The sequence below is a fragment of the Coccidioides posadasii genome, chromosome 1, assembly GCF_018416015.2.
Source record: "Coccidioides posadasii str. Silveira chromosome 1, complete sequence".
Taxonomy (NCBI): domain Eukaryota; kingdom Fungi; phylum Ascomycota; class Eurotiomycetes; order Onygenales; family Onygenaceae; genus Coccidioides; species Coccidioides posadasii.
Window position 1 is genome coordinate 4075116 of NC_089407.1, and position 21453 is coordinate 4096568.

Here is a 21453-nt window from a genome sequence, read left to right on the forward strand (position 1 = left end):
TACTTTGATTATCTTCATCCCATGATTACCATCAACCAAAATGAACACTGTTGATATTGGTCAAAAATACAAAAGGATTGTTGAATATCTGTGGGACCCAGAGCCAAAGAATGATGACGACATTATTGAACCTGTTTGGTGCTTAGGAAAGGAGTACAAGACATCTATCCCAAGGGACAGCGAAGGAGCCGAAGCTCCTGAAAGCTGCAATATGCCTGGCATGCCATTCTTGTCACCCATGAATCAGATGTCGTTATCATCGCGCGATACCCAAGCAGCTCTCAGTAAACCAGCTACTCCTCCACATCAACTAGGCATTCAAAGGTCCAAGTCTCGAGAATGGCCGACCTCGTTCCTTGATGACTTTGAATCGAAGTTTTGGTTCACGTATCGATCCAATTTCCCGGCGATTCCCAAGTCAAGGGACCCCGATACTCCTCTGGCTCTCACGCTAAGTGTGCGACTCCGAAGCCAGTTCCTAGATACTCACGGCTTCACCGCCGATACAGGTTGGGGCTGTATGATTCGATCCGGACAGAGCCTACTAGCAAATGCTCTTTCAATCTTAAATCTAGGCCGAGGTACAAGGTATCCCGTCACTTTGCGATAGCTTTGACTAACTCTGTTTAGATTGGCGACGAGGTTCTAAAATAAAAGAGGAGTGCGAATTGCTATCATTATTCGCCGATAATCCCCAGGCACCATTCTCCATACATAGGTTTGTTGACTATGGGGCATCTGCCTGTGGCAAACATCCCGGGGAATGGTTTGGCCCTTCCGCAACTGCGCGCTGTATTGAGTAAGCTATAAATATCCATCAAGCATTCTACGTTAATATCCTCACCGTTCACAGAGCGCTATCCAATGAATGTAAGCATACCGACCTTAATGTATACGTAATGAGCGATGGCTCCGACGTCCATGAAGATCAATTTCGCCAAATCGCTGGACCAGACGGGATACGACCAACCCTTATATTGCTTGGAGTGAGGCTGGGGATTGAAAGTGTCACACCCGTGTATTGGGAAGCTTTGAGGGCGATTATCCGATATCCTCAGTCTGTCGGAATTGCAGGGTATACTCCAGCACCTTCGGGCTTAAATTTTGTAGCATAAGGCTGATACTTTACTAGTGGCCGTCCATCATCCTCGCTTTATTTTATTGGAGTGCAAGGCCCGTACTTCTTTTACCTCGATCCCCATCACACCCGGCCTGCAGTTTCATGGAATCCAGATTCTACCTTGTCACCTGAGAACCTCGACACTTATCACACTCGGCGGCTGCGAAGGCTCCATATCAGAGAAATGGATCCGAGCATGTTAATTGGGTTTCTCATCAAAGATGATGATGACTGGAAAGACTGGAAGAGACGCCTTCGTTCTGTAACGGGAAATCCGATCATCCACATTTTTGACTTGGAACGGCCAAATTTTGGGCGTCATTTAGAAAGAGAGGAAGCAGTAGACGAAGTCGAAGCCCTTGATGATGACAGCAATTAACGATATCTGTCACCAAGCTTTCAGGCATTCCCCACGCCTTTCACTCGCCAGCGTTCCTATATCTCGTCCTCAAACTTAGTCCTGAGCTTAAAATGTGGTGACATCAAATATTGTATTCATAACCTAGCAACTAAGGAGAGCATATCATTCCGGTTCGTCTCCCTGTCGCTTATTGTACAAGCGAATCTCAATCCATGGTACCATCGACAATTAAGAAAGGAAAAGAAAAAAACCAGGAAAGCCATCCCATCCCACAAAATACTAGAAACCGCAAACACCCAACCCCACCTCGCGCAACTGTAAAACGTAGACCGGGAGAGAAAAAGAAAGCCTATTTGGCAGAAGAAGAATATTTTGTGACAGCTTTGGTGCCTTCAGAAACAGCATGCTTGGCGAGTTCTCCTGGTAGAATTAGGCGCACACTAAAATCCAAGTCAATTTCTGCGCAAAGTACAAATCTGTATTCAGAAGAGACGTACGAGGTTTGGATTTCCCGTGAAGAAATCGTGGACTTCTTGTTATATGCAGCAAGTTTTGATGCTTCAGTGGCGACGCGTTCAAAGATATCTGCTAATGTTAGAACCTTGCCAACTCACTGGTTGTCATGACCATACCATTCACAAAAGAATTTAGGATAGACATTGCGCGGTTAGAGATACCAGTGTCCGGATGGACTTGTTTGAGGACTAGACAGCTGCGAGTCAGTGCCAATTGGCGTCCACAATGGAATATGATTGCAAGTCACCTTTGTAAATATATGAAGAATACGTTTCCTTCCGAGCCTTAGTTCGCTTTTTCTTCTCGCCTGAAGCAGCCGTTTTCTTGCCAGCTTCCTTTTTTTCAGCGGGTGCTTTACCGCCGGCGGGAGCCTTTCCGCCAGTGCTTGGCTTCTTTTCAGCAGCTTTTGGGGCCATTATCACAAATTAGGAATCGAAATGGGATTAAGTTCAACGGAATTATAAATTTCGAGGAATTAGCACTTGTTGTTGCGGTAAAGAGATAATGGGTGGTATGGAGGATGGAAAGGAATGAGCATTGACGTGGGGAGGAGGGTGATCTACTTATAAGGTCACCAAGAATGTTGGTTGATCTCAGGTGGGTGAAAGAAGCAGAATTTCGATACGGTAACAAAACTGTATGATCTGTATGATTAGCAATCAGCTTTGCAGAAGAAAGTGTTCAAATGACACTAAATAACCTTGTATCATTTTGTAAGTGTAAAACTCACCAATCTTGCCTGATTGGGCACAGCATGACAACATTGTTCCCAAAAAGCCAAGAACAAAGACTGTGTGTGATTGGCCTGATTTGTGATACCCTCATTAGTATCAAAGCCAAGTAAGTTGATCTTGAGAAAGCTTCTGAACGCCGACACTTTCCCGGGCGCATTATTATATAAACCACTTCATGCCATCTTTCTTCATAGCCATTTCAATTGATTCTCTTTCAGTTTCTTATCCAATTCCCAGTTCTATCCCAAGTCGCCAACAAAAAAAATTAATTCAACATCCAGCACCCAAAATCTAAGGCAACAAAATGACTGGTGGCAAATCTGGCGGTAAAGCAAGCGGCTCCAAGAGCTCTCAATCGTATGTCGATATGATCCCAACCCATATCGAAATTGTTATAAATATTGACTAGTCTAGGCGTTCATCAAAAGCGGGTCTCGCGTTTCCAGTCGGCCGTGTTCATCGTCTTCTTCGAAAAGGCAATTATGCTCAACGTGTCGGTGCTGGTATGTTCTTGACCTTCCGAGAACTAGAAATTCGTTGCTAATCGTTAAAATAGGCGCGCCCGTTTATTTAGCCGCTGTATTGGAGTATCTTGCTGCAGAGATTCTCGAATTAGCTGGAAATGCGGCCAGAGATAACAAGAAAACGCGTATTATCCCGCGCCACCTGCAACTTGCTATCCGCAATGATGAAGAGTTGAACAAGCTCTTGGGTCATGTTACAATTGCTCAAGGAGGCGTTATGCCGTATATCCATCAAAGTACGCTCGCATTAATCTCCCAGCATTCAAACACTTTCTAACATCTCTGCAGACCTTCTCCCCAAGAAAACGCCAAAGACCGGTAAAAATCCAAGCCAAGAACTTTAAGTGGTTTTGTTTTGTTTTGTGATTTTTCATCTGGCGTCGACATGCGGTATCAATTCGGGCGAGGCTATGGGGTTACGGTTGGTTGATATGGTGTTTTCGTTTTAATGGTTATGTGTACATTATGTCTAAGATGGACTTGTCAATGATGCCGCGATCATCTCCGTCTTTGCTCAGTTGCGAAGGAATCGGAAATTCTACAATGGATGACTTTTTGTTCTCACTGCTGAGCGGAGAGCCATCCAAAGAACTCAGCACGGACGTGCTGCTGTTGTCATAAACATTCACTGGATCGTAGCATTTTAAAATAAGTCAATTGCTTATATCTCCTTTCCATTCTCGCTGAAAGCTTATTGATACTTTGGAAATGATCATTTCAAAGAGGAAACATGAAAGTTCGCCCGGGACAGAGATTGGTTTAACATTTTGAAATTAAACAGCTTCCCAAACGGAAGATCAAGCGGTCCTTGTTATTGCATGGAAAGTTGCACTTCTCTCAAGCGATCAATACTGATGCGAAGCGACGCGTTGGGCCATTTCCTGACTTTGAGACAAGGGCGCTTTCATCCTGTCAGTCTTGTTACAAGGACAATGGATTCTACTACTCACGGTTCAAGATAGGTGCCTCGAGATTTCTCTCATATTTTGACCCTGTATGAAACAGATTAGGGGGGTCTAAGTGCGCAAGAGATACCAGGTTCAGAAGTCTTACCACCAGGTGCAGTCGGAGGGCGGTATGGATCAGGATGTTTCCATTTTTCCAGCAGCTTCTCTGTTTCCTGAAAAAGAACCTAGTCGAAGGAACGGGCATATCAGCCAGGAAAAAGTGAATTCAATCAAGGAGACGGTTACCCTTTGCTGGCGGGGATCTCGAACGTCCTTGTTTGCATCAAACAGAGAACGAATATATACTGCCTGGCCACGCCAAAGCTGTCGATGCACAGCCCAATCAAGTGAAAGTTTTAAAGCACGTCGATAAAGTGACCTAGAGAAGGTTAACATAAATTCCACAAAACACTGTGCCTCAGGTACATACAGAGCTGTGTGTCTTGCAGACATAATGTAGGTGGGAAGGCGGACAGTAGCAAAATTATTAATTGAGGTCAGTGTCTTCACAGAAGCCAATGACGGATAAATATTCAATGCAGGCGATGATCGGGGACCCTTTTAATTACGGGAATCTGGAGCCACAGAGTAGTAGTTTGTCAATTATTTCACGCTCGGCACAGAGTACGGAGTACGGGATACCGACCTGAGTTATTTAAGTTAGGGAGTGACCAAACGGTTCAGGATACCTCGCCGGCAACACCCGACAATGTAAAATACATACAATTGAATTGACAGTGGAATTTGTATTGCACAGCTATATTCCCAGTCTATTCAAGGCATATCAAAAACAGCGCGCAATCCTGGAGAATTGGAGAGAAGCAAGCACCAGTAGCATGTGTCCTGTAGAATACAGAGTTGAACGGGTTTATGTGTTTTAATACCAATGTATCCACTCCGTATGCCGTACGGCGTTCACAGCACGGAGGAGGTTTACGTAACGATTGTATGAACTTAGCCGGCAGTTTTGCTGGGTTCGGGAGAGATCTTCAACTCTCGCGAGACAGATTTTCTTCAACACCAACCAGCCCAAGAACTCACTCGTCTTATCAAGCAGGATCCGGCCGACGTGGATGAAAGGTTACACATCAATGTTAAGAAGCATGTCTCCTCGCCTTCAATTCAGTCCTGCGATCTCGCGCACCTCAAATCAATTGCTCAGACAAAGGACCTGTCAGCAACAGTCGCGTCAAATTCGGTTACTCTCATACTCAAGGGTATATTCAAACAGCGGCAAAGCTTCACATCTCTCCCAATCCGGACTTTGGCGTTCCTCGCAATGCTTAAGGTAGTTATGCATACCCTTTTCAACGGCAAAAACATCCCACCTTCTAAAAATCATTGAATAGGCGAAATATTTTGCGACCAATTCCATCGCAATTAAATAGTTGCCAGCTACGCTTCTACGGTTGTATAGGGCTATACCTAGAGAAGATTCCAATTCTAACATGTTGGCAGCTGATACCATCGTTAAAGTCCCTCAGATGGCGGAATCAATTTCAGATGGGACCCTGAAACAATTTTCAAAGCGTAAGTGGCTAGCGTTTTCATACGCTTAATCTGCCCTCCTTCATTTAAAAGCTCTCGATCGAAAGAGCTCCATGTGATATATGGTATGGATTTTAATGGAGGCTAACTCAGAAGCACAGAGATCGGGGACTTCGTAGAGCGGGATGAAGAGCTCGCCACGATTGAAACTGACAAGGTATCTAGCATCATGTTTCAAGCATAGAGTCACCCGCAGCTGCGGCTAATAGCTCGCTAGATCGATGTTACCGTGAATGCACCGGAATCCGGGATAATCAAAGAATTTCTAGCAAAGGAAGAAGACACCGTAACTGTTGGTCAAGACCTCGTCAAACTACAACCGTCGACAGAAAATCCGAGCTCCGGAAAGGACAAACTTCAGGAAAACACGCAATCCGCGGAGCTCAAAGTGCGAGAGGAACAACCTCAGGAGCAACCGAACAGAAGAGAGAGGGGAGAGTCGGCCCAGGTTACCCAGCAACAGCCCAGTCCAAAGGAGGAGAAGCCCGCTCCTAAAGTAGAACGAGAGTCTCCAAAAGAATCCCAGCTAATGGCTAATGCCGCCCATGGGAGCGTTGGCAACAGAGACGAGCGCAGAGTAAGTCAATTCGCTGTGAGTAATGATTGCAGGATTTTGACAGCAGAACTAGGTAAAAATGAACCGCATGCGACTACGAATTGCCGAGCGTCTCAAGCAATCCCAAAACACTGCAGCATCTCTAACAACCTTCAACGAAGTTGATATGTCATCGCTTATGGAATTCCGCAAGTTATATAAAGAGGACATCCTGAAGAAAACCGGTATCAAGCTTGGATTCATGAGTGCGTTCGCGCGCGCGTGTGTATTGGCCATGAAGGAAGTACCGGCTGTGAATGCCTCCATTGAGGGACCAAATGGGGGAGACACAATTGTATACCGAGACTATGTTGACATTAGCGTTGCGGTTGCAACTGAGAAAGGCCTGGTAACCCCCGTTGTGCGAAATGTCGAAAACATGGACCTTACTACGATCGAGAAGGCCATCGCTGATCTAGGGCAGAAGGTGCTGTGGGAGTTCTCCAAAGTTGTCAAATGAAGGCTAATTCCAGGTCCAGGCTCGAGACAATAAATTGACCATCGAGGACATGGCTGGCGGCACCTTCACTATTAGCAATGTAAGCAAGTCAAACCTTCTGAGTTTTTGTTACTAATTCCAGGATCAGGGAGGTGTTTTTGGCTCATTAATGGGCACTCCTATCATCAATCTTCCGCAAACAGGTCAGATGCAATCCCTGATACCAGAAGAATACTGCTTTAACATCTAATGTAGGAGTTCTTGGTCTTCACGCAATAAAGAATAGGCCTGTGGCAGTCAATGGGAAAGTTGAAATCAGACCTGTAAGCGAAATCATTACGTTAAAAGCTTGTCATTATAGCTAATTTGGTCATAGATGATGTATCTTGCCTTGACTTATGATCACCGCCTCCTCGACGGCAGAGAAGCTGTCACATTTTTAGTTCGAGTAAGTGCTGCTTTGCAGCTTGGATGTTTGAAGTAGGCAAACTAACTTTCAATACAGGTCAAGGAGTTCATTGAAGATCCAAGGCGCATGTTACTGGGGTAAGTCCAGTGGTTGACTTCTTGATGTTATAGGTATATTCATCTGTAGTATTGAATTAGAGGCGAAGAATGAATATTTTGAAATTCAGCAGCTAAAGTGGTATTCAAAGAATTGGTTCATCAAACGGTCAAGGCTGGGGCCTTTTCCAGGTAATGAATATTTTACCCAAAGTCAATGATTTCAATAAAACAATCTTCCAGCCACTTGCCACCTGGAAAAGCAAACATATTATTTAATATTTAAAGATTTTTAAATCAAACTTAAGCAATATAAAAATTGCAAACAATATATTAAAAAATAATAATTACTTAAACTATGAGGTAAATATTTAATCAGACAGATGTTTATAAATAAGAAGTCTGATAAAGATAAAGAAACAAGAATAAGAATTATATGTAAAAAAATAAATGATAAAAATACTAAAAGTAAAAGAATTAATAAAAGTGGAAAGAGTAATAATTCTAATAAAAATAAAAATTATACCAAGATATAAAAATATAATTCTAGTAATAGTAAATACAAAAGTATGTGAAGTTCACTTAAAATTTACTAGTATGTAGGTTAAACTGGTATTTGAAAATTGGAACTGAGATAGACCTTTATTTTCTATTGAAACTGGTTTCAGTCCTGAATTTATAAAATTCTAAATATAAAATCTTAATTCTGTATTTTATTTTATTTAAGAGCTTCAGATGTTATTTTTATTTTAATTTTGTAAATTATTTTCTGATTTTGTTTTCAAGTAAAAAATTATGTCTTGTATTTTATTCTATAAAATCTTATTATCTCCTCATCCAGCTACTAGGCAAAATTAGTGTGGAAATTAGCGTGTACAGTAGTATATTTAATACTAAAATTCTATTAAAAGCTGGAATATTTAACAGTAATCTGTAATTTATTCTCTTTAAGCTTATTTTGATTATATTAGAATTTTATATTTGTAGAATAAGTATCATAAGTCAAGCTAAAGTTACTAGCTAGAGCTCTATATATATAAATATATTACTTGAGAAAGAAAGAAAAAAATAATAGACAAGTATATATATAATATATATACAATATTTGTGTATAATACTAGACTGAAAAAAAAAGTAGATATTAAGTTAAAGAGAGAATAGTATCAAGATCTTTTGTATAGCATGTTATTGAGAAGCTTGATCTGAGATTCTTAGCATAAAATAATATTAAGAGCTTAATCTAAGAAGAATAAAATTTTAACTATTTATAATATTTTTCATTTTGTTTATCAGATATTGTATTATCACCAGTATTTATAAATAATGTAGATCTTATCTTAATACTTATAATATTTTTATTTATTAAGAGCTATTATTTTCTTTATAAGTGTTATATTATTTCACATTAAGTATGCATATTGTAGTGAGGATTCTGGTACCTTATTAAAACAAAGGTTGTTCTAGTTCAAGGTGCAAAACCATCTCAAAGATACTATTTCTGAGCTATATAAACTATCTGTAGCCTTTGTATTTCACTTATCATCTTTATGCATCTTTGTACTTTACTACACACTTATTGATTATTGTTAGTTTGGTTATTAGTTAGAGAATATGAATATCTCTTGTTCATAAAGCTTGCTACTATTTCTTAGAACTGCCTGTATTAGTACAAGACTTTATACTATTACTATCTCTTCTTATAAGCTTAGATATCTATTAAAGCATACCTATCTCTACACTTACTACTTAATCATTACTATTTTTACTATATTGTGATTTTTCACCTTTTCTGCACTCTCACCATCTCAACTAATTTATCTATCTTGACAAGATATTCTATTGTACCCTGCTTCATTTGGTGACCAAGCTGAGATATAAAGATGATGATGCAGTGATTTGGTAACTGCTAAGAAAAAACAAATTCTGAGACACATGAAGCAAAACACTATTTCAATATAAGATCTTATAAACTAGGAACACAGTACTAATCAGAGTTTCATTTAGAAATAAGATTAAAAGACTTAGATTTGAATGACTTTTATCTAAAACTTACTTAATAAACAGGCTTTTAGAAAAGATATTGAATCATTAAGAAACAACAGAATATAATGTGTAACATGATCAAAGATCAAGAAATCAAGAAATCAGAATCAGAACCAGCTATAGCTGAAGGTACTACAGAATCATATGCAATTATGTTACAGAGTGAGAATAAGAAAATGGTAGTTCATTCTCATATTTCTATATCTTCTCCTGGTACAGCAAATGTATCTTGATATAATAGTAGAGATGCTACCCTGTTTATTGAAAGATTTTTTCAGATGCGCAAGAATCATAAGATAATTGACTTTAAGAATATTATTGAATAGTTGACTAGATACTGTGTTACATAAATTGAAGAATGAATGAAGACCTTGAAAGACTATAAAAAAATAATTGGAAAGTATTCTTCAAAGAAATTATTTATAAATTTCATAATTAAGACATTACTTACAAGATTCACCATCAGAATTACCTTCAGGCAATTACAAAAAATTCATATGCTTGAAATGGCAATATTTACACCTATGTTCAGGAATATACTACTATCACTAGTACAGTACAAGCTAATAAAAGAATTGATGAATTTACTAAGATGTCTTAATTTCTTCAGAAGCTATCTAAGAAGCTTCAGAATAAGATTATTGACAAAGCAAAACTCAATTTTTTGGACAATATATTGCCTACTGATTTTAGAAAAGTCATTCAGGTGACTATAGATTTGATTAACCAGTATAAAGGGAATAAGAAGATCTTTAAACAAGATGAAATAAAGCAGAAAGAAATAAAAAAGCTTGATGAATGATATTAATTAGCTAACAAACTCCCTACAGTTAAAGCTCTAAAAAAAACAGCTAGTTTCACAAAGACTGAAGAATCTGAATTGAAATCTAAAGCCAAGAGCTCTGAGAATACCAATATTAAAGCTGCAATTGAAAAGATGTTTAATAAGTTTACAAATTTAGCATTGATCATAAGAGTACAGTCAAATAAGGTTCAAGAAAATCCCCATCAGTACTATATACTGCAGAGAAAAGAGCCTTCAAAACTTATACTAAATTATCCAACAAATGTGACTACTAATTTTGCAATGGTACAAGAGAATACCTAATCAAAATTAGTTAATCCTTATGTGACTTGAAATGGTTTGCCAATGACAAGCTATTATTCTAGTGGGCAAGGAGCTTGAACTGGAGAAATTTCAACATATCTTTCATGCTTTTACTATGGAAAACCTGGACACGGTCAATCTTAGTGTTATAAATACTAATCTGATGTGAATAATAAGTACTGCTATATTGATGATAAAGAGAACTTATGCATGGGTTCTTCAGATTAAAACTATTGAGTTATCACTTTTAAATCTGAAATTCTGAACATATATATTGTACAGTCTATGGAAGAGGATAAATGGGTGATTCTAGAGTTGATAAGCTCTAAAAAGAAGATCAATCAGTAAGAAGAGATACCTCTAGCAAATTCAACTAATATAAAGGCTCAAGCAAAGTAACTTGCATATTTAATATCTGATAGAGAATCTGATTTGAATAAGAAATATAAATCACTAGAAGAACAAATATTAGTTAATATCAGAACTGTTAGCAAATCTAAGAATAATTAAAAAACTAAGATTGTAACACTCCACACTTAGCATACTAAATAATTTATTACTTACCAGAATAATCAAGCTAGTATTAATAATAATATTATAGAAGACATTAAACTAATTAATCAGAAGAAGCTTGAAATTCAGAACAAGTTTATAAAGAAACAAAGATCAAGATATTCTGCAACAAATTTTTTATTCTCTCAGATTTATAATTCAACAGATGTCAATAAATTAATAAGTCAAATTCTCAATAAAAAGATTGAAGTGTCAGTCAAGAAGCTTATAGATGTATTGCCAAAGCTTCATCAAGTATTCTTCAGATCAGATTGGAATAACAATACTAGTAAAAGCTATGCAAAGATTGAGGTCTCTAAACCAGTTCAGCCTGAGCTAAAGATCAATTCCAGTTGACTTATATCAATGTTCATGGTGTCAAAATCCAAAATAGCATATAAAATATGTTTATTATATGCACCAGTCACTATAAATCAACAAGAATTAATGGCATTGATTAATACTGGCTTAGAAATCAATTTGTTGTCTTGGAAGTATACCAAAATATTAAATCTGCTAATGAAAAATAAGCTATAAGTGATTATGGTTGTTCAAACAGAAGAAGTTACTTTTTTTTATGTGTTTTGTGATAAAGTGCCTGTTCAGATTAGAGATATTATTACTTATATCTCTTTTCTTATATTCAAAAAAGAGAATCAGTAATTTATTCTTGGAAGATCTTGGCAATTTGCTGCCTGTTAAAGATGCAACACCTCAGAAGATGGAGGAGTGAACTGTGAAATTTATAACAAGAAATAAATATATTATCTAGTTTTCAAAGACTTTAAGTCAAACTCAAGCAACATGAGGTATGCAACTGATAAATCAAACAACAATCTTTTAAACAATTCAATAGGTATTTAATCAGATAGCTATCTGTAGATACAAGATCTGAGAAGAATGAAGAAAATATGACAAAGACAATAAGTATAAGAATTAATAATGAAAAGGTTGAAGATCAGAAGGTTAAAAAAAGTAGAGAAGTCAGAAGTATTAGTAGCATTGTTAGTATTAGTGATTACAGCAATAAGAAGAAACAAAATTCTGGCAATAGTAAATCTAAAAGCATACTAAGTCTAATTAAATTGACTAGCATACTGGTGAATTAAATGAATTAATTAGAGAACAAGAATAATTTTGCATCAAAAGTTCAGATTTTCCAATCTCTGCTTTTCAATCTGGACAGCATCACAGCTCACTGCAAGTATTATACACATAATATTAATTCCAGCTTAATTTGAAAACCTATTTCACAAAGCACTTGATTTGTAAGGGTTCACTGCAAGCCCCTTACATGGACAAACAGCACCTGTGAGGGCCAGAGATCTCAGCTTGCAAGCTGCTGGGAGTTGCATGTATTCTTGTGAGGCACTAAGTCATGTGCTCACAAGCACACATAAAAGACTGTTGCTGTGTGAATCTCTTGCTAGAAGCTAGTGACAATCTTGTTTACAAGTTGTATATAGTTTTTCACCTCAAGATTCAGTTTTGCCACACGCTCTTTTCACAACTCAGTCAATTCTTGTTCAAAATGGACGAAACCACATTCATTTGAAAGCTATTCCTCTACCTAACAACCTCTTCAATTTTCATGTGAATTGCCTTGCCGGTTGTTGAGATATAAGTGGAAATAGATGGTGCCAGCCTCATGCCTGTCAGAAACACTTCTCACACTATTACTCAGCAACTATATGATCTTTTCATCTGAATTTTGAGAGACAAGCTCAATAACATTCTTTAAATAAACTACCAAATTTTCCTTACTATATCTCTACTATTTGTTGTGTTATTGCACTTTTTTTATCTGAAAAATCTCTTACCAGACACTCTTATTTTGATTTTCCTTGCCAAGACTCTTGCTTACTCACATTTTGTTGAGGTGTGCCAAGCTAAGCTAGAGCTCTTATCTTATCTTATCTACAGAGGTGTGGAACAAAAGTTCCTGGAAAGCTTATACAGACAATACTGTTTTACAAATACCTACTACCCCACCAAATTTGCTAGGAAACTCAAAGTACCCCTGAAATTAACTAGTTACTCTCATCTGAATCCTGTTTCAAATCCTCCCAAGAATCCTCTCTATCCAAATTATATAGAGCAGCTAGAGCTTCAGCAGCTTCCAAAGTCTCTAGACCAGCTGCCTAAGAATCTGTCTCAAGATTCTGCTGTTGAGAGAGCTTTCTCTTAAGCTGTTGACCCTTCTATATATGAGACATCTTATAACCACTCTCTCTATATTCATTACCCCCTTCCAAGCATATAATCTCTTGAATATAATGTGGAATCTACTTAATTCACTGTTGAATCTTTGCTTGCAGTAGCTCTTTTCAGACTTTCTTTCATTCATGTTCAGCAGTCTTAGATTCTCATGGAACATCTTTAGCAGTTATATATTGCTTAAGCCATATCCAGGCAGGCTCAATCATATTCAAATCTGGTGAATTGCCAGACCAAAATAAGTAGTTAATCTTGTGTATATTGTAGAGCTCTTGTTAGTAAAAATAGGTATGTACTGGAGCTTCATCTTCTAGAACAACAGTATTAAGTTGGGATTCAAGACATTCCTTAACAAAAGAAAATAATTTGACAAGAAGAACCTTCTGGAATGAAAGAAGTATCAGATTAGCTAGAGAATTCAATAGTAAGATGATAGAATCTTAATATCTTCTGATACCTATACTAATCAACTCCCCCCTTGCCTTGTTGAACAAGCTTGCCACTTTTCACAGTGAATTTGAAAGTTGGCTTTCTTCTACAGTTTGGGTGAATTTGTAGATAGTAAATCCCATTGACAAGCTCTTATTCCTCTCTTGCCTTTATCTTATAATTAATATTCAAGATATCCAGTTTCTTTTAAGCTTGATGTTTGGCTGCTGCAGTCTCTGGTTTTCAAATATGACAGAGTCTCTTCTTCTTGTATGTAAAGCAGCTCTAAAACATGAAATCTGAGAACTTCTTTCATTACTGATGTATACAGATAGAATCATAAGCTTCTGAGAATCTTCTCTATACACAAACTGCTTCTCTTCTATACTCAAGAATCACAGAAGTTTTATCAGTCTAGACAATATTTTTCCAGTTCTCTAGAGTCTAGTTCTTATGGACAAGATAGAATCTGAGTCTTTTTTTTCTTGCAGATTTAGTTAGACCTGATTTCCAAGTTAGTTTGACAATAACAAAGCCATGTTTCTTAAGAATTCACAAAATACTTGAATAGGATATACCAGCTTCAAATGCCAGAATCTCAGTAGATTTCTCTCTTCCTGAGCAGCTCTTAGTTACAGAGACAATGATTCCAGCTTCTTTAATACTTATTTTCTTTGGCCAGCCTGATCTAGAAGCATCTTCCACATAACTGAGAGAAATTTGAGAGTCATTCTTGAGATCAAAGCCACAGTCTTTTGCTTGCTTTTGAATGTTATAGAGGGTAGAAGGAGAAATCTGGAGAGTATAAGAAATATCTAAGATAGAAATTCCATAAGAGATCAAAGCAAGAGCTTGAATTTACATAACAAGCTTATCATAGAGAGAGATTTCTCTGGAAGACATGGTGGGCAGATTTGATGTTTTGAATTTGGAGAGATTTGGAAAAAGATGGGAGTCAGGCTGTTTGTTGAATAATAGAAGATACCTGCTACCCCACCAAATTTTGATGGGGCAGCAGGTAACTGCAATACATTGTAACAAAATAGAGTTTCCGGGAACTTTTGTTCCACACCTCTGTACTTCTATCTTATTTCTCTGCCTTTTCTCATCTGACCTTTGCTCTCCAGGTCTCACACCAGCACTAAATCAGCTCTATCAACTTGATACTCTTGATATAGCTGAGCCAAATTAATTTCTGCAAATTCTGACCAATCTCTACTACATTCTAGTATGTTCTATACTGTTTGGTAGCTGAGAAATCAGAATTAATTAGTGAAAAATAGCTTTTCAAATACTTATAGTAACTAAGTTTTTGAACTAGAAACAAGCTATAATATAGACTACTTTGCAAATCAGAGCAGTTTTTATTAATTTTTGTGCATTTAAGAAAAAAATCCAGCTAGATTTCTAGTAACTTAACAGGTTTGCTATCTTTTCCATCTGATAAAAGATATACTAGCTTTCTGGTGCTGCTATATCTGAAAAAACCAGCTGCTCTTCTCACTTTTCTGCTTAGAATATACCTTATTTTTATAGTATTGACTTTGGCATCTTGAATGTGAGTCTTTACTACTAAATTTAAGAATACTCTCAGCTGGTTTCTAAAAGCTTCTCTGTAAAAAGCTCTCTAGTCTGATACTTCTCTTCAAAAAGTATACTTGCTAGTATTAATTTAACTGATTTTTGAGATATAATTGCTCATATCTCTTGGATTTGCTAGCTTGCCTTCTTGCTCTCTACCTTTTCAATAGTTTTTCCATAGTTTTTACTCTAGAATTTGTTCCTGTGATCACAGTCTTCAAAAAAAGCTATATAGTTTGCTAGTTCTCTTATTATTATTATTATTATTATTATTATTCATTATAGTCTTATGTAGTCAGTGACTATGAAGACTACCTAGCAGCTTATCTGTTAGGCTTTATTTAGTGTACATTGTAAAACCTAAAAAATAGAAGAATCACAGTATTTCAAGACAATATGAGATGTTTTTTCTCCACAAAAGTTAAATAACAGATAGTATATAAAATAAATTTCAAAGAAAAACAAAATTCTTGTAACAGTGTAATATAAATTAAAGAAATAAAGTTAACATGTTTGAGAAAGCCACTGTCTAGTAGCTATTCCAGTATATTTCAGAAATAAAACTAGCCATCTTAGACCTAATTCAGTTTCAAAATTAAAATTTAAAGATAGTTGAGAAATATCAAGTTCTTGTTGAATTTTTCTTCTTTCAGTTTGATAAGCTGAGCAGTCTAATAATAGATGCTTTAGATTTTCAACACAATTGCAGAAAGAGTATAAGTTAGAAGAGTAGTCAGATAATCTTACTAGATAAGATCTGAAATATCTATAACCAAGCTTTAATTGGCAAATAGTTGACCATATCTTCTTGAATATAGAAAGAGCTGATGCTTTCCATCTGAGCTTTATTTTAAATTAAGAGTAGTGATTTGTAGAGCTTTTTCTATTAAAAAGATCTTTATACTACTTTATCATTGCTTGTTCTTTTATTTATCTTTTTATATAAATAAGAGATATATATCTCTCTGAACAAACTTGATTTAACTCCATAGCTTTTTTTGCTGCTAGATCAGCTTCTTCATTTTTAGATATATTTACATGTGCAGGAACCCAATGAAGATGTAGACTAATTTGTTGATTTTTTATATACTTAGCAGTTTTTCTTATAGATTGAAGATAATATAAGTCAGAATTAAGATCTTGATTCATGCGTCTCTGAATAGCAGCTTGGCTATCAGAAAACACTCAGATATCTGATATTAATCTTAATTAAGACTCAGAGATAGAACTTGCTAATTAAAATACTTTATCTATAGCAAATAGTTCTGTATCAAAGACTTTAAGATATTTGCTTAGATTCTATGAGAATCTAATATTATCTTGTAAATTGTATACACCAGCACCAGCATATTGATTTTCTTCAGCTTTTGATTCATCTGAATAGAGAATTAAAGATCTATTATCTAGATTTTTAATTCTATTTAAATGACTATTTTTAGCTGTTTTCTTGTCTGATTCTTCAATTTAAATATCTATTAAATCAGCTAGATTTTCAGATCAAGGTGCATTCCATTTTACTTTGATTTTCTCTGTTTTTAGAGAAGGTAATATGTTTGAAATCATTGAACAAACTCTGAATAGTTGACTTGAATACTTTTTTTGTTTATTGATTTTTCCTTTTTTTCTTTTAGTTAATATTTGTTCAATATATTCATTATTTAGTTCTGATTAATTCCAGTCTAAAAACCTTCTTCAATTAAGATCAACACCATTATTATATAGTGGAAAGCTAGAAGATACTCTTTCTCTGATTGCATATTGTTTTGGCATTTTTAATAGTCTATAAGTATAGTTTCTATATAGTTTATTAAATCTTACTTTGGCAGAGGGGGACAGCAGCTTCAATCTTCATAGCATACACTGGAGAGATTTTAAAAGCTCCTAGAATCTTTCTTAAAGCAGAGTTTTGAAGTTTCTCATACTTATAAAGAAGATTCTTTTGATTCTTCCACCAAATCTGGACATCATAATCAGCTACTGAAGTAATACAAGCTATATAGAATTGTCTCATAGCTTGAAAAGTAAGATCTTTTTCAGTATTTAAGAGTCTAATTATTTGATTAAGAACTCTTTCAGCAGCTGATATCTTGATTTCTACATGGTTCTTGAAAGTAAGTATATTGTCAAGCCAAATATCTAACTATCTTACTAGTCTTTTTGGTTAAAAACTTGATTATGTAGTTTAACTGAGTTCTCTTCACTAAATAATTTTGTAAAGTGAATTAGTTCTGTCTTTTTCATATCAAATTAAACTACATGAGAATCTTGTCTGTTAGATATTGCTTGCAAAGCTTTATCTAACTTGAAGTAATTTTTATCTATTGAGAAAAAGAAAACAACAAGTCTAGTATCATCTATATAACTAGAAATTCTGATATCTTTAAGATCTGAATTATTATCATTTTTCAAGTGAAGTATAATATATATAGAGAAGAGTATTGGAGAGAGAGATGAATCTTGAGAAATTCTAATATTTATAGATATCTTTTCTTGTTGTTTCTCACCATCAAAAACCAGTTAGATTTTTTCTTGTTTGCATAAAATAAAAAGTCCATATAGCTAGAGATTTAGGTAGTTGCAAATCAGAAAAGACTTTTAAAAGTCTATTTAATGAAATATAGTCAAATGCTTTTTTTATATTAATACAAAGAGCTGAGGCTACTAATTTATTGGCATTTGCAAGTTGAATATTATGTACCAAACTCATTACAGTATCTATAGCAGAGTATTGTTTCTTTTCTCCAAACTAATCAATATTTAGTAGTTTATTTTAGAAGATTTAATAAGAGAGTCTAAAAGCAATAACTCTTTTTATTACTTTTTTCAAATAGTTAAGAAGAGAGATAATTCTATAAGATTTTGATATTGAAGCTTTTCTATTTAGCTTTTTTAGAATAACTTCAGTGGCTTCTCTCCAGATTTCAGAACAATATCTCTTTTCAAATAGTGTAGAGTATAGCTTGAATAATCTATCTTTAAGTACTGGATAGATTTTTTGTAGTATAAGAAAGAATATACCATCTGGGCCAGAAGTACTAGTTTTAGAGCCTGAAAAAATAGAGTTCTTAATCTCTATTTCTTGAAGACTAGGCTATTTTCAATCTGGATTTTTATGATATTTATTTCAATTTATTGGTGGATAGCTTGGTGGTTTTCTGAAGAGAGTTTTTATAAAAGTATTGCATTTTTCTTTAAACAAAATAGCTTTATTTTCTATTTTATTTTCAGAGTCTGAGAATTCTAGAATTGAAGTTTTTTCTACTTTTTTTTCTTTAATATATTTATATACTTTAAAAATCTCTTTTTCTTGAGCATTTTCAAGAAATTCATTTCAACATGATGACTTTGCCTGTTTAATAGTATTAAAGTAGTCATTTCTAGTTTGTTGAAAGAATTTCAAGCTGACTTGCTGATTCTTCAGTTCTCTAAAAGTTTTTGTTATGGCTTTTCTCTTTATTTTTAGCTCATTATTCCACCAAGGTTTGGATCTTTCAGTTATTCTCTTTTTAGGAATATGTTTTTTAATAGAGACTTGAATTAGATTTCTTAATTTAATTGCTTCTAATTCAAGTTCTAATGGGGTATTTTCTATTGAACTTCATTGAAACTCTTCTTTATCTAGATTTTGAAGAAGAGATTTATTCACTTCATCTCAATTAGCTTTTTGAAAGTTATACTGATTTGAATAAAGTGGATTTTGAACAAGATTTTCAGTATTTAGTTCAATACTAAAATGAATAATTTCATAATCAGAGTCAGAGTGAAGAGCTTCATCAATCCATCACTTATGTAACTTTTGAGTTAAGTTAGTGAAGAAGAAGATCAAATCTATAATCAATTTAGATGAGAAATTTGATCTGAAAAAGGTTTCTCTGTCTATCTTATTAATTAAATCCATATTATTCTTTTCAAGCTATTCTAGTAGTTTTTCAGCTCTAACTGAATTGACTATATTTGAGTTCCACCATAGATGATGAGCATTCATATCTCCAGTAATAATAAAGTATTGGAAACTTGAGATATTTACTAGTTCTCTTTCAATAGTCTAAAGATTTAAGTTGTCTTTTAGATCTTGTTAATTATAGATATTTATCAGTTGAATAGTTTCAGACTGGTTGTATTTATATTTGATATCTATAACTAGAAGATTATTGCTAGAGCATATATCAGATCTTAAGCAGGGTTGATATCTGGACTGTTTTCTAGCAAAAATCACTACTCTAGATCTCAAATCTTTATTTTCAGGAAGAATGCAATAATATGCATTATAAGAGACTGTAAACAGATTATCTGAACTTATCTATGATTCTTGAAATAAAATATAATTAATTTTCTTTTCAAATCCAATATCAAGACATGTATGTATTGATTTTTTATTTCTTCCAACATTATTTAGAAGAAAAGTCAATTTTGAAGAAGTGTTTAAAGTTGAATTTAACATAAATTAATAAATGGTGGTCTAACTTCAATCTTCTTTTTAGAGATTACAATTTGGTTTTCATCTTCAGAATCTGTTTCATGAGATCTCTTAGAAACAGTTTTAGTTGTTGAAAGATTCTGTTCAGCTCTTACTAGTTTTATTGATTTACTAGTATTTTGTGCTGAATAGTTAGATTAATTAGATTTTTTGAAGAAAACATACTCTGTGCTTTTTAGCTACATAACTTTCTAAGCAATTAGCACATTTTAATGTAGAGTGTATACATTTTCTTTTAGTAGTTTCACAAATTAAGTATTCATGCATACTTGTTTGATGTTTTTAAACACAGATACCATATCTAGCTTCTTTTTTACAGTTTGGTGCTGTATAACTATAGATTTGATAGTTAAAGCATTGTACAGTGCTTCTAAATCTTTCTGGCTGTTTATATTTACAAACTTTAAAAGTCTGTCCAGCAATTATAACTGTTTTCAGATTTTCAGCTATAGTAGTATTTTAAACATGAAAAATAGCAGATGTATTTTTTCTGCATTTTATTTTCAGCAGAAGATAGCCAGATTGAGGTTCTTTTTAGAGAAATAGAATTAAAGATTTCTATTTCTTCTTTCAAAAAGAATAATCCATTCTTTATATTAAAGATCTCTGTAGAGATATCATGAATTATAAAGACTCTCCAGTGCTTATCTTTGTGAATTTTCATACTCTCTATATCAAGATTTATTAGATCTAAGAATATAGATATCCAAGTCTGCTTATACTTTTCAAGAAAATCAGCTGAAAAGTCTTCTGTTGTTATTAGAATTAGAGATTGATCTCTAAATTAACTTAGCTATTGAAGAAATAACTGGTTTTTCAGTGATATTTACTTTAGTAAAGCTGTCATTTATTCTATTTCTAAAGAAGAAGACTTTGTTACTGATCTCTTCAAGTAGTTAAGTATTTATCTTAAGAACTAATCTTTTTTCTCTAAAGAGCTTTAGCTTAGAAGAATTTTTTTAATCTTTAACTTTACTGTTTAATTTAGAAGATGAAGAAAGTAAAGAAGACTTAGCTGAAAATTTAGTATTTAGTCCAGTCTTTAGAGTAGAAAAGTATGATTTGAAAGTATTACTAGCAGATACTTTCTCTTAAGAGTAGATTTCTGAAGTATTATTACTAGTACTTTTAGTAAATACTTTCTGATTTTCAAGCTGTGTAATTCTTTTCTCAAGATTTAGCTATTCAAAGTTTTCAAAGACAGCAGTATCTTGTGTTTCTTAAAAAGAAAAGATTTTTTGAATACTCAAAATACAAGTATTTAGTTCTTTTTGCACAAGAATATAATTCTTTTTCTGAGATTCTTTAGCAAAAAGATTAAGAATTGACTTTAAATCTTGCTATTCAGATTTAGAAGAAGAATCAGAAGTAGAAGGCATTTTAACTATATTTCAAGAAATATTTTCTTGAATAAAAAAACAGAAGATAATCTTTTAAAAGAAAATTCTCTAAGATTATTTTGTATCCCACTTGCTAGTTAACCTAAACTAGTTCAGTTGTTTTACTGAAAGCTAAAAATCTTAATATAGTAGATTTTTCTTTAGCTAGAGCTACATCTATTAAATTCTGAACTAGTTTTTTGAGAGAACTAGCAAACTATATAGTTTTTTTTGAAGACTGTGATTGTAGAAACAGCTTCTAGGGTAAAAACTATAGAAAATCTATTGGAGAAGCAGAGAGCAAGAGAACAAGCTAGTAAATCTAAGAGATATAAGTAATTATATCTCAAAAATCAGTTAGATTAATACTAGTAAGTAC

At 34.4% G+C, this 21453-nt stretch overlaps 6 protein-coding genes across 6 annotated transcripts; 4 read left to right on the top strand and 2 right to left on the bottom strand.

Annotated features, from left to right (window-relative positions):
* Positions 1–40: 40 nt before the first annotated feature.
* On the top strand, positions 41–803 carry ATG4_1 (Cysteine protease atg4; the record flags this gene model as incomplete). The annotated part of the gene is made up of 2 exons (XM_066123461.1): positions 41–581; positions 631–803. The coding sequence occupies 2 exons, from the start codon at positions 41–43 to the stop codon at positions 801–803; spliced, it is 714 nt and encodes a 237-aa protein (XP_065979535.1).
* A 96-nt stretch (positions 804–899) lies between these two features.
* On the top strand, positions 900–1507 carry ATG4_2 (Cysteine protease atg4; the record flags this gene model as incomplete). The annotated part of the gene is made up of 2 exons (XM_066123462.1): positions 900–1075; positions 1133–1507. The coding sequence occupies 2 exons, from the start codon at positions 900–902 to the stop codon at positions 1497–1499; spliced, it is 543 nt and encodes a 180-aa protein (XP_065979536.1). The 3' UTR covers positions 1500–1507.
* Positions 1508–1549: 42 nt separating this feature from the next.
* On the bottom strand, positions 1550–2554 carry HTB1 (histone H2B). The gene is made up of 4 exons (XM_003070661.2): positions 2245–2554; positions 2114–2185; positions 1979–2066; positions 1550–1921 (listed from the first exon to the last, which is right to left on the bottom strand). Exons 1-4 carry the CDS (start codon positions 2411–2413, stop codon positions 1831–1833), a joined length of 420 nt encoding a protein of 139 aa, XP_003070707.1. The 5' UTR covers positions 2414–2554; the 3' UTR covers positions 1550–1830.
* Positions 2555–2916: 362 nt separating this feature from the next.
* HTA1 (histone H2A) lies at positions 2917–3894 on the top strand. Its single transcript, XM_003070660.2, has 4 exons — positions 2917–3088; positions 3146–3234; positions 3288–3491; positions 3544–3894. Exons 1-4 carry the CDS (start codon positions 3036–3038, stop codon positions 3597–3599), a joined length of 402 nt encoding a protein of 133 aa, XP_003070706.1. The 5' UTR covers positions 2917–3035; the 3' UTR covers positions 3600–3894.
* Positions 3895–3934: 40 nt separating this feature from the next.
* D8B26_001173 (uncharacterized protein) lies at positions 3935–5033 on the bottom strand. Its single transcript, XM_003070659.2, has 6 exons — positions 4849–5033; positions 4633–4777; positions 4449–4581; positions 4309–4387; positions 4206–4247; positions 3935–4156 (listed from the first exon to the last, which is right to left on the bottom strand). The coding sequence occupies exons 2-6, from the start codon at positions 4653–4655 to the stop codon at positions 4101–4103; spliced, it is 333 nt and encodes a 110-aa protein (XP_003070705.1). The 5' UTR covers positions 4656–4777; positions 4849–5033; the 3' UTR covers positions 3935–4100.
* Positions 5034–5181: 148 nt separating this feature from the next.
* Positions 5182–7429, top strand: KGD2 (2-oxoglutarate dehydrogenase complex E2 component). The gene is made up of 11 exons (XM_003070658.2): positions 5182–5490; positions 5552–5610; positions 5661–5732; positions 5852–5907; positions 5968–6327; positions 6380–6772; positions 6825–6884; positions 6933–6987; positions 7040–7107; positions 7161–7232; positions 7290–7429. Exons 1-11 carry the CDS (start codon positions 5276–5278, stop codon positions 7332–7334), a joined length of 1455 nt encoding a protein of 484 aa, XP_003070704.1. The 5' UTR covers positions 5182–5275; the 3' UTR covers positions 7335–7429.
* Positions 7430–21453: the final 14024 nt, after the last annotated feature.